This window comes from Lissotriton helveticus, chromosome 7 (assembly GCF_964261635.1).
Source record: "Lissotriton helveticus chromosome 7, aLisHel1.1, whole genome shotgun sequence".
NCBI classification, from domain to species: Eukaryota; Metazoa; Chordata; class Amphibia; order Caudata; family Salamandridae; genus Lissotriton; species Lissotriton helveticus.
Genome location: NC_136068.1, coordinates 54,839,896 through 54,852,690, shown reverse-complemented (window position 1 = coordinate 54,852,690; position 12,795 = coordinate 54,839,896). Strand labels below are relative to the sequence as shown.

The following is a 12,795-nucleotide window of genomic DNA, read 5'->3' as shown; positions in this document are numbered from 1 at the left end:
TTCCCTAGTGCCACGGGGCCTGGAGTTGGAATAGTAAATTAAACTATTCACTATCCAGCACCCCAAAGCGCTATGCGTTGTAAAGGTTTGCGTTGTAAAAACCGCGTTGTAAAGGCATACGTGGTAAAAGCATGCGTTGTAATGTCATACATCCTGTAATACTAGTGCAATATTTATATTACATCTGAGTGTTTATGAATCAAGGGATGGTGTTGTAGTATGATACTGGGTGTTTTTACTGCAACTGTGTGATTTATTGTGGTGTATGCTTTATGTTGTGATGGTTCTCATATGCTACTCAGATAGTGGGTTTGTGTGTATAATTTTTTTTACAGTGGATTACAGCAGGAATTATCGTTCTTAAAATGTCTGTGTTTCAAAACAAACTTTATCTGTGATAAGTTTATCGCTGTTTAATATTAAAACAAGAGTTATGTTCTTCTAACAGTGTATACTGTATTACTACATGATGCATTCATAACCAAATGATGTTAAATAATAGTTCTGTAATAACTGCACAAGTAGTTACAACAGCAGTTTTTGTGTGAAACGTAGTAAATAACGATCTACTTTAAAATAGTTATCTGCAATGAGCGGAGTACTGGCAGGGGCTACTGTGGCACAACATATTATGCAGTGCTTCAGGTCAAGATCACAAAGGGGCATATGTATCAAGCCCTATTCCCGTTCACAAACGGACCGATTCTCAGAATTGGCCCGTTTGCAAACAAATTGTGATTCCTTAAATGCAATATAGGATGCACCCAAGTTGTGCGATTTTGGCTTAAGAAATCGCAAATTACCACAAACTTCATGTTTCTTTTTTGCATTTTTTAAAGTGCCATGTAGCGCACATACACGCCACATGTGCACACATACATATTTCAGGGTGCTACAGGGTGTCCTTTTGACACCCTTGCACCCTTGAAATTGCATTCGCAATTTGCGAGTACCTAATGGGTACTCGCAAATTGTGAATGTCTTCCCATTCATTCCTATGGGCCTCTAGGCTTGTAGGAATGAATGGGAAGGTATTCCTTAATTTGGAATCGCAATTTGCGAATCGCAATTAAGGAATATGTAGGAATCACAATTATTAATGCGATTCCTATATACATAGCATTTTGTGAGTCCATAATAGAGATTTCATACATATGCCCCGAAGACACTAATCAGGTGCAGCTCAGAGGGAAAACAGGACCTTCCAGGGGGATTTAAGGACTATCAGAAACAGTAGTCAGTTGCCTCACAACTTCTTAGTTGCGCGGCTCTGCGACTCGTAGTCTCGCCCACCGGTTGCTCCTTGTCCTTTGTTGTTTCCTTTTGCAAATCTCTCTTTTGTTTGGCTTTTGCTCCTGCAACGGCTCTCTAATGAACCGGTTATGCACTGAACCTACCTCGCGGAGTCTTCTTCATGTACCCCCTCCTGTAATATTGAGCTGGCTTCATTGCTTCCACACCTCATTTCATCCTCTTGCCAGCCCTCATGCTCTCCAGGTTGCCAGAGGTTTATCAGTACTCTTGGCCCCTTAACAGCACTTCCCTTCTAAGAACTTGATAAGTCCTAGACTGAAGAAGAGGTGGCGGCTGGAGATGTTTCCACTTTGTAATAACTATCTCCTTCATCCTTGTGATGCTGGGAGGATATGTGCAAGTAGAATGCTGTCTGAAGAATTACCAATACATGAAGTGTTGGGATTGAACCATCTCAGACGCATCCAGAGTTTCTCCCGCCCTTATCCCTATTTAACAAAAATCAAGAGCATGGGCTCCATCACTCAGAGCCATGTAACTCTCCAACAGTGGGATCTTGGGTGCTAGTATCAGAATTAGACCCAGGCGAAATTGAAATGACGCAGCGTAATTTGCATAATTTCTGAAAGTATGCCACATTGCGTATTATACATCGTTCATGGCAAAATGTTACTGTGAGTGCTTGAGACCCGCACAAACGACAAGAATGCTAGCAACCGTTGCTAGTGCCGCGTATACTTTTTGACAATTTAAACTATTGTGTGCTAAATATAGCTCTGAATGAGGGATCTACCTTTGCATACTTTCACATAATTTTGTGTCATTTTCCAATATTTTACATAATTAAACCAAAGCAAATGTTGTGAATTTTGCACATCCCTAATTATAAGCCACTAAATGTATCCTTTTAAGTCTTGAACTTCTCAGCTAATAATGGCCCAAAAAATGGAGCTTCATCTCATTGAGACACTTGCACAACGCATTTCTAAGATTCAGGAGGATTTAGATATTGCTAGACAAGAAAGAACCTTATAGTTAAACAAGACCATTAAACTTGTGCTCAAGAAATAAATGCTCCACCTTATAGTGCATGTTTTAATTCAGACCCAGGCGGGTCTTCATCACTTCCCAGTCCCACAGTTAACTTTAATTTGTTAGTTAACCTAGCTACCTGGCTATGCCTGGAACTAGTTTGGCTCCACAAGACAAATTTGTTCGAGATCCTCAGAAACATCAGCTTTACCTGGCGCAATGTAGATGGCAATTCATGGCTAATACACAAGTATGTACTAAAGTGGCATTTATAGATTCTCATTTGACTAAAAACGCGTTACCATAAGCTAAACCAGTGGTTCCCAAACTTTTTTGACCTGTGGCTCCCTTGACCTAACCGGCAGTTGGCCGTGGCTCCCCACCATTTTTTTACCGGTGGGTGGGTGGAGGGTAGGTACTTCCTGTTGTCTTCCTTAAAGTAATTGGGACGCAATTAAGGTATTATAATGGTTGGAATGCTTGAATTATTAATCTCATCTTTCACTTCACCCATCTATCCATCCTTTTGTCCATAAAACCCCCTTTCACTCACTCATCAATCCTTACATCCACCCTTTCACTCATCCATCCATTCACCATTTCATTTATCAATTCATCCATCCACCCATTTACTTGCCCATCATCTACCCTTTCATTCATCCATCCATCCATCCTTTCACACACCCATCCACCAATTTACTCGCTCATCAGCTGCCCTTTCACTCATCCATCCAGTCACACACCCATCCACCCTTTTACCCATCCATCCACCCTTCCACCCTTCCACCCATCTATTTACCTTTTCTCTCATCCATACTTCCACTCATTCGCTCATCCATCCTTTCTTTCATTATCTATCCATTCCCCCTTTCATTCATCCATTCATCCTTTCAGTAATCCATCCAGCCATTCAGACAGTCCTTCACTTATTTACTCACCCACCTTTTCACATGAGCTGAGCCTTTGTCTGCAGAGTTGCAAACAGAAGAGGCCTATCAAGAACGAACTACAGCAAGGGGTGAGGGGGTGGGGGGAGGGGAGGGTTCACTATACTCCTGCACATAGGTAGACTGAAAACGTAGAAGTCATGAGTCACACATTATGCACAGTGCCAGGATGTGAGTTGACTGTAACATGGTGGCGTTTCCAGGGCTTTAACCCCTTCTACGCTGATGACGAGCTGGGCTCGTCATGAGGTAGCCTCCTGCTACGCTGATGACGAGCCCAGCTCGTCACGTAAAATGCGCTTTCGCAAATCGCCGCGTACGGGCGGAATTCCGCCCGCACGCATGCGGTTAAGTGGTGTCAAAAAACTGGGGGGTCTCTTCAAAGGGGGTGTTGGATGTAATTAAGAGCGCAGTTTAAAACACCTAGGCTAAAAATCTGCGCTTAGCATAGTGTTGTGCCTGACTTGTATTATGTTGTCTCTGTCATTGCATCCAGATATATAATACAGCAAGTATCATTACACCAACAACAAACCAGGACTATTGGCTTTGTCGATGGTTGCTAGTTCCGTAAAATAAAAAAGCAGCAACCATGGCTTTGTTGAATCTAATATTGAAATAACCCGTTCTTTTTATTGACTTGTTTTTCATGCTGCTTTAAAAGAAGTGTTCTCTCATGTTGCAGCTTGGGCGTTTTACTTTTTTTTCTAACAGAATGTCCTGCTGTATCCTGAGCAAGGAGGAGGCCTCCTCATGCTGCCACACTCCTGACTGGCCCATTGTCATTCTGTAAGTGGCAATCAGCCTCATACAGAATTTCAATGGACGGGAGGGGCTGCTCTTGTGGCCCAGGAGGAGTGCGAGGCGCCAGCATCAAGGGGGTGTGAGGCCTCTCACAGGGAGCAGCTCATTTTGCATGTTCCCCACCAGACTGCATTACACAGCCTGGTGGAGAACATGCCCAGGCCCCCAGTCCCTATCTGAGCACCGATCCATGATTCTCAGACAAATCACTTCGCTGCATTGAAGAGTTGTGATTGGTTTGTGATTGGCTTAGGGGAGCCAATCACAAGGCTGCATTGCAGCGGCGTTGTCATTGGTTATGGGGAGCCTGGGTGCTTCCTGATTCCAGGACTCACGGCCAGCAGAAGAGGTAGGTGGTTTTTAATTTTTCTTATTTTGTGCCCCCACCACCCTCCTCCCTCGCCTCACCACCCTCATTCCCTGCCAGCCGCTACCGTATTTCTGGTAACTATAACTCGTGCCCTAAAGTAACTGTTACTCCTAATTACATCAAATATTACATCACTCATGCCTTCATCTATGACATCATTGATAATATCACTGCAAAATTTGCAATGAAATTATTGATAAGTAAACTGTGCATGGCAGGGACCTGGAATATAGTTACCTTAGGGCACGAGTTCTAGTTACCAGAGATAACTATAACTGGTGAACTTCAGTCGCTCTGTATGCGTACTATATATATAGTCTGCTTGGAGATCATGCTCTATTATAGGATGCTTGTGTCACTTTTTGAAACAAAGCCTCATTCATTTGGTGCAAGCCCCACATGTCGGTGTACAGCCTCACTCCTTTAGCGAGTCTCACACCGTGGTGCAAGTCCTTTTTTCTTTGGGTGTCTCAGGCCTTACTGGGCACTAGTGCCTATAATGAGATAATAGGTACAGCTCACATCCAATTGGACTGAAGAATGTAATGCACAGTAAGGTATTGCACATATGTGAACGCCTTTGGGTCACTCAGAAGGCACTGGGCTTGTGGTCATTTTTGATGTGGTGTTGAAGAGGACAAGACAGGTGGAATGTAAAGTGCTTGGAGAAGTTCTCACAAGAGTGCAGGCTTCTTGCAAAAAACAAAATACAAGATGTTCACAGTTTCAGATGAAATTGGTTTAGAACTCCTAGTTCAAAGGCGGTATATAGTGTGGATAGGATCTCTGAAAAGGTGGTGTTGTCCAGTGAGGAAGTGAAAGGAACGATTGCAGAGACAGAGAAAGTCCAAGGATTGCTATGGCGACAAGAGGCTTGTGAACCAAAAGGAACTAAAGTGTAGGTCAAAAAGGTGAGAGTCTATGGGTGATTTAAAGCACAGAAGGGGTTGCCTCAGTTCCCATAACAGCAAAGTATATGCTGCCTCCAGTTGTCCAATAAAGGCATCATATAGGAAGAGAGGTTATGAGTTTATGAACTGTAGTATAAAAAGGAAGAAATGAACAATGGTTTGTTTGGACTGAAAGTTGAGGAAGGGCACGGAGAAGTGCACCTAATATGCACTGGTATGTTAAATGTTCCTTAAACAACATTCTCTGTGTAACCAGATATGTGCAGCCTGCATTTTCTATTGGTCCTGGTGGGTTCATCAAATGCAAAATGGCACTGCCACAAATATTATTTGTGCCGGGCATGCTCCTACTTGGCTCTACTTCTTAAACAGACACAAATACTGCTTGTACTCATCTAGCACGATCTCCAGGTTCTACTACTTCCAGGATATGCTTCCTTGATCTCCATAACACATTAAGGCGAAGTCTGTTTCAAGGAGTGCTCTTGTTTGACTGGGATGTAACATAGAGAGCAGCATGGTGTCTTAGTGTCAAGAAGAACTTAGAACAGGTCTGGTATTCTGGGGAGGAGGGTGCACACTGCCTCTCATCCCAGCACAATCACCCAATTGCATCCTGGTAAATGCAGTACGCTTACTTTCAAAGTTGCTGTAGTCGTTCACCAAAGTTGGTGCAGGTAGTGCTGTTACCTCTATACACATGTTTCTGGGTTTAGCCCATCATCAGTAGAGAGCAAAAAGTAGTAAGGACCAGAGAAAAGTCATCAGGGGTTGCTGAAATGGTGCCCAAGTCTTCACAGGTCACAGTACCTCTCCACAGGCACACAGGTGCCTCCCAGGAAGCTCGTCAGCTTGTTGGCTCAAGGGAGCCTTTTGAACACATGGGGGAGGGAGCACACTGCCTCTCATCCCAGCACAGTTCACCCCATTGCATCCTGGTAAATGCAGTACGCTTACTTTCAAAGTTGCTGTAGTCTCTCCTGGGATGCACCTGTGTGCCTGTGGAGAGGTACTGTGACCTGTAAAGACTTGGGCACCATTTCAGCAACCCCTGCTAACTTGTTTTCTGCTCCTTATTACTTTTTGCTCCCTACTGATGATCGGCAAAACCCAGAGACACGTGTCTAGAGATAACAGCACTACCTGCACCAACTTTGGTGAAAGACTACAGCAACTTTGAAAGTAAGCGTACTACATTTACCAGGATGCAATAGGGTGAACTGTGCTGGGATGAGAGGCAGTGTGCTCCCTCCCCCCCAGGTCTGGTATTCTGCTGTTCTGATGTTTGGGATGCCCCTTGAGGAGGCGTTGGGAGGGGCCCAACCCATACACTTTTCAGTGTCTGCCCTGTTTCAGCAAAGCCTACAGCCAAAGCTTATGTGCCCACACCACTTGATGTCCCCAGATACCATGTTTTCTCTTTCCCTTTATTAAATTGTTTGATGCCTAGAAATAGGTTCCTTGGTCATCTAGCCAAAAACCCTGCTGTATTGCCCCAGGCCTCGCAAAAGCTCCTGACAATGCCGCCTAGAGCCAAAACATGACCATGCCCACAAGAATGGTGGAACCCACCAACCTTCAGCTGATTGTTGAAGATCTTCCCCACACTCTGAAAGCTTCCATTGGGGTTTTGGTGCTTTTCCATCCATTTCAGGGATTCTTCAATCTTCTTTTCCTCGACGAAGATGTAATTCTTCAACTGGCTGAAAACCTTCATCACCAAAACTGTTAACCTGTGGTGAGACAGACAGATGGCAAGTGTGACTACAAAAGAAGGGAAAGGTAGACAAATATAATGCCTCTTATTTCTGGCCTAAAACTCTAGGGTAGAGGATTTCCATATTGTTCGAACACCTCTAACATGACGAGCCTGACAACTCAGGGAGTTAAACATGCGTAGCTAATATCTGCGGCTGCGAGTCCCACGTCACCAGTTTAAAATCCATTGAGGCAGATTATGCCTTTGATACTTACAAGGGTAGCAATGTGAGTACTATTCCATTGGGGGATTGGAACACTTGATATTTACAGTGCTTAGAAATGTCACAACTGCAAGTATAGCACTCATCAATCTACTGAGGGCACCCAGCTTTATCACCACATGTCTGAGCCATCAAACATACGAACGCTAAAGTCCTTCTTCTGAAATCTAGCAAACTGGATACAATTATTCTTACTGAAACAGAACCCACTAAAGCCCAAATTCCTTTTTGGGACTGAAAACGCTCTCTTGCCCAGAACTGGATAACTGTTCTTAATTTCTTAGGCATCTTCCCAACCCTGGTTTCACATGCAAAGACACTTAGATACACCTTGGATAAGAACCTCGCCCTAAAGAACCATGCCGCCAAGCTAACCAAATTGCTATCATATAAACTCCACCTGCTCAGAAAACTAAAACTTATGCCTTCCATCCACATACTTCTTATCTTCCATAGATCCCCTAGTTCTTACCCATCTAGAGACTGAAATGTCATTTGAGCAGGTCTTCTACAATCTACCATTGCAACCCTACAAGCAATACAACAACACGGCGGCTCGGCTAGTTGCAAGAGTGAAAAAAGTTGAACATATCTCCCTCATCATAAAGTACCTTCGCTGGTTACCTCCTGGACCATGATTTGATTTCAGGTTTGCATCCATCACACATGAAGCAATTCACACAGCTCTTCCTTCCTTTTTGAACAATAAACTTAATCTAATGGGTGGTCAATGAAAAATGAGAGGCAGAGATCGCCTAATTCTTAAAATCACCAAAACCAAGAAAAACAAAATACAAAATCCACATTCTCATCTCTAGCTCCTAGATTGTGGACCTCTACTTTGGAGCACCTAAGACTAAACCCTAACCATCTTGCTTTCAGGAAAGACTTAAAGCCCATCTATTCATGCAATACTTCACGGATTGACTATCGTTTCTTGCATCTGCTCATAGTTCAGTGTGACAGGTATACACGATGCTCACCCCTGCTAGTTTTCTTCTGTATCTGCTCAAGTTCACAGTTACTTATAACCTGCTCTGCTGCACTGTGGATAGGTCTGTGTTATAGTGAATATTTAAATGAATAAAAAATATCTAATTTACAAATACAATAGTTTTGGCATAGCCTATCCTTTTCTCAAAAATCTAGGCATTGATAAAGGCTTACTGTTCCGGAGTTTCAGAGAAAGGGCAGGCTAAGCACCATCATCCACAAATCTTCAGGATATCCTATGAGACTCACTCTGCCTTTATGCTGAGTCCAATATCCAGGCCTTCAGCAATGATATCACAATTGCAAAACAACTTCAGTACTCATATAAAACACAACTAAATCACCACAACAACCTAAAGAAGCCAACACCTAGAAGACAGTGCAGAGCTAGGAGCAATCCAAACCATGAGGACATTCATTCTGCCTCAAAGCTCTCTCCAAAGTCCTCAAATTCCCTATTCAAGGCCATGGGTTTCAACGCATAGCCGTCTAATAAGGACAAATTAGCCTCAAAGGGTTCCCTGCCGCGCATGACTTATGGCTTCCTAGGCAACGAGCACCCTACTGACAACCACAGTCTCTCCAGCATGAAGAACTGGCTGACCAATAACTATGCTCATTCCACAATGTCCGCCCCTTCCAGATGACAACTGCACATTTGTTGTACGCACGCAATTACAAGGTGGCTTGCACATGTACCCTGTCCTTTACCAGGAAATTGCCACAGGCTCGCTGATTGACCCACCATACCTTACTTTTTTTAAGTTATTGACATTTTGGGACCATGTAGATACCTGTTGATTAGCATGCCTCATTCAATCTAGTACGTGTACAGGGCTCAAGCTTTCTGACAAGCTGACAATTGCACTCTCCAACACAGAGCAACCAACAGTAGAGCGGGCTAATTGCATGTGGAAAGGCTTTGCGTAACAGCAACTAGAGGCTTTGCTGTGAATGTATCTCAAGTGACGACGTAAAGAAATGACTTTTTTTCTACTACATACGCAGTGGTGTCTCTGATTTGGACTGTAAACAATATCATCAATGTTGTTATAATGGTCTTACTGTTCTCTTCAGGTGCCATGATTCAGCCCTATAGACTTCATGCAAGCACACTTTCATAAAGGTACACTCTTCAATCTACCTCAGCGGTGATCCACTCTATACCGCTCCTTGTTCACATACACTGAACGTTACCATTTGTTTGTCTCTTAATTTAACAGGTGCCCCTTGTAAATAGGGGGCAGCATCACAAACCAATGGGTGTTGCAGTAGAACGCCTAGAGCAACACCCATTGCCCGCCCTTACATATTTACAAGATGGCGTTAAGCACCGTTAAGTGGCTTAACAACACCTTATAAATATGGAGCAGGGAATTTTGCCCCAGTACCGTCATTAAAAGTGGTGTTCCTGTGGCGCAATGCCCTTGTAAATATGCCCCAAACTTTGCAAAGAATCACCTTTGTGCCATTAACTTCAACTTCAAACCTAGGAAACACAAGTTATTGTTAATTCATCTGCCAGTGCAATGCTCCATATGTGCACTAGAAGGCAGATGTAAGAGTCTGCAGATGAGGTGGTTTTCTGTTGCTTCTGAACATCATAACCACAACCTAGATAGGACACAGGTGCTAGGGCAGGGCAAATAGAGCCCCATTGGTCTCAGGAGGTAACTATTCCTTGTTGGAATATTTCCTAACTCATTGGCTGCCTGCACAACACACACGGCATTGCCCTCCTCTTCACCCACATACCTAACTGATAAATGTAACATTTCAGTTGCAAAACGTGGTTTAAAAATGCTCAGTGCCTTCTCATTGAGCCCCCTCAACTTCAAATTAGAGTGATAAATGAAACAGTCATTTTTCTGAAGCAGGACACCTACATTTGGAACTCCCTCTCTCCAACCCTCTGTTTGACCACATGCCATGGTACCTTCAAAAAAGATCTCAAGGGCACTTAGGTTAAATCCTTTTTTCCCCATTTACAAAAGAAGCAAAGGTGCACCACCCAAAGCACGTTATCAACACAAACAAATCAATTGTCCATATCCAGAAAACAGAATTCTTTAGTATTTTCTTTTTTCTTTCTTTATTTTTATTTCATTTCCATTACGGATAAAACACAGCATTCAATACAACGAACAGCCAACGCGTTTCGTCCTTATACAGGACTTCTTCAGGGCACTAGAATAGGATGGAGTCAAGCCCCTTCATTTACTTGTTGAAAGAAGGGGTTCCTTCTGAGAGCAGTTCCCCGTCCAGTGAGGTATTGTGAAAGGAGCGCTGCACTGTATATATCTAGGCAACAAATAATAACCAGCAGGGGCATGTCTAATTCGTTTAATGACGTCTAATTCAGCCAGATTCAAACGTAGTTCAATATGAGAACGTCGGCGAAAAATATCTAAAACTAATCCGGACAAGGCGGGCGTCCCATTTCAGAACAACTCAATAGTTGTTAAACTGAATGGCATGTAAATAGCAGCCAGGGCGCAAGTATTGCAGTACAGGCAGGCACTGCGGGACGAGTCAGCAAACCGGTAGGATATGGACAATTGATTTGTTCGTGTTGATAAAGTGCTTTGGGTGGTGCACCTTTGCTTCTTTTTTAAAAGTCCCGGTTGAGAACAAGTACTGTGACGGTGGGTACCAAACAGTGTGCACACAGCTCCCACCCAATATAGTGGGGTCATCATCTATAGAGTAGAAAAATTGGGTAAGGTGCTGTTAGCTAGGAGGCTCCGCTGTCAGTGTTTTTGCTTACTGAGTCCTTTTTTTCCCACTCGCTCTTGAAGTTTGCTATAGTTTTTCGACGTTGTTGTATCTGTGCGGATTGTTTGGGATCGGCACTCATTTACAGTTTTTCTCCCAGAGCCATGTGGCGGGCGATATGGTGGCTGATGCTAACCGTGTTAATTACTGCCTCATTCAGGCCTTTGATGACATTGCTCCAATAACTAGCAGGTTATGTTAAGTTATTTTATTTTTATATAGCGCAAATCACCACTGGTCTCTAAACGCTTCAGAGATGGAGCAGTTCACTGCATGTCTGCAGGGACGGAGCATTAGACAGATGTCAATGTCACTCTGAACAAATGTGTTTTTAACAGCTTTCTAAATGGAGTAGGGACGTTCCTTGTGCAGGCTCCGGTAAATCGCTCCAGATCCGTGGATGGAGGACCGAGAACGCTTTGCCCCCTTTAGTCATGAAGTTGTACCTAGAAGAGACTAGCCTACAAGCCTCCGAAGAACGTAGCATCCGGCCAGGCACGTACTTTTGCACTCTATCTTTTATGTATTTTGGTGCATCCCCATACATAGCCTTGTGGGCTATACACAAGCTCTTAAATTGCACACGCTGTTCAATAGGCAGCCAGTGCAGTTTGTGAAGTAGGGGGGTGGCTCGCGTACACCTAGGGAGACTGAAAATTAACCTGGCCGCATCATTCTGTACAACCTGTAATCTCCTCAGAAGCTTCTGTGGGATGCCCAAGTAAAGGGCATTCCCGTAGTCCAACCGATGAGGAGGAGGTGAAGAGGAGACAATCTTCATCCGCCTGTACTCCCCACACCTCCTGGCCTGTAAAAGATTGGAGAGGAAATGGAGAAAACATGATCTCCCCATGGATAAATTGATATTAAGGCTGCATGAAAGATTCCCGGAAGCTGGTTAAAAAAAACCCAACAAAAACAAAGTGGAATCTTTCGCTGGAATAATAGCCCAATCAAAAAATGTATCCAGGGAAACCTTTAAGATTGTTGAATTGTTAAATCTTTCTTCTCCTCTACCGCCAGTCAACAGAAAATCCATCCTTCGCAAGCTTTAGTGGACATGTTGGTGGGGCATTTCCAAAAGAGGGTCAATGATATTCATGCCGTGCCTTGTAAAGGGGAAGTTACCCCACCAACCCTTCAAGCTCACTGACACTCACTCAGGTGGGAGTAGGCCTTGCTGTATTTAGTAGTAGTTTCACTTGCCGAATCAGAAGCCAGCATTTTGATGGACGGCTCTGGGTCTTCTTAAGACCCAAACCGCCTGTGGATATTAAAGAGAGCAGCTCCACTGTTAAATAATCATATCAGCAAATTATTTACCTAAAATGTGCTTATGCTCCCTGTTGCTGGAATCAAGCATTGGTGCTCTCCCATTGTTTATTGATTATCTATATGGCCCTCCTCATTGAGGAGGTTGAGCCCAGGGCATTTAATATTATATCTTATGCAGATGACGCCCAACTGCTACTCTCTTTCCAGCTAGCTGACAGTACACTACAGGAGCACTTTGAGGGGAGCCTGACTGCTGTAGCAAAATGGATGTGATGGAGCTGCCTCAAGCTTAATTCTGATAAATCAGAAGTTCTGTTTTCGGCCAATCCTTTCACTTTTGATCTAGGATATCTCTGTCCTTAGGGCCTGGGAAACCTCCTCCTTTAGGCATTTAGGGGTGGAAATTGTATTGCTCTGTATGAAAACCTACAGATAGCTATTATAGCCTTATA

At 43.6% G+C, this 12,795-nt stretch overlaps 1 protein-coding gene across 1 annotated transcript in view; it reads right to left on the bottom strand.

The window, feature by feature from the left end:
- Positions 1-12,795, bottom strand: part of LOC144768022 (alpha-2-macroglobulin-like protein 1) — a 409,313-nt gene that overhangs the window by 93,775 nt on the left and 302,743 nt on the right. The window contains exon 26 of the mRNA XM_078651420.1: positions 6,895-7,051. Within this exon, the coding sequence (XP_078507546.1) occupies positions 6,895-7,051 (157 nt within the window). The remainder of the gene's footprint in view (positions 1-6,894; positions 7,052-12,795) is intronic.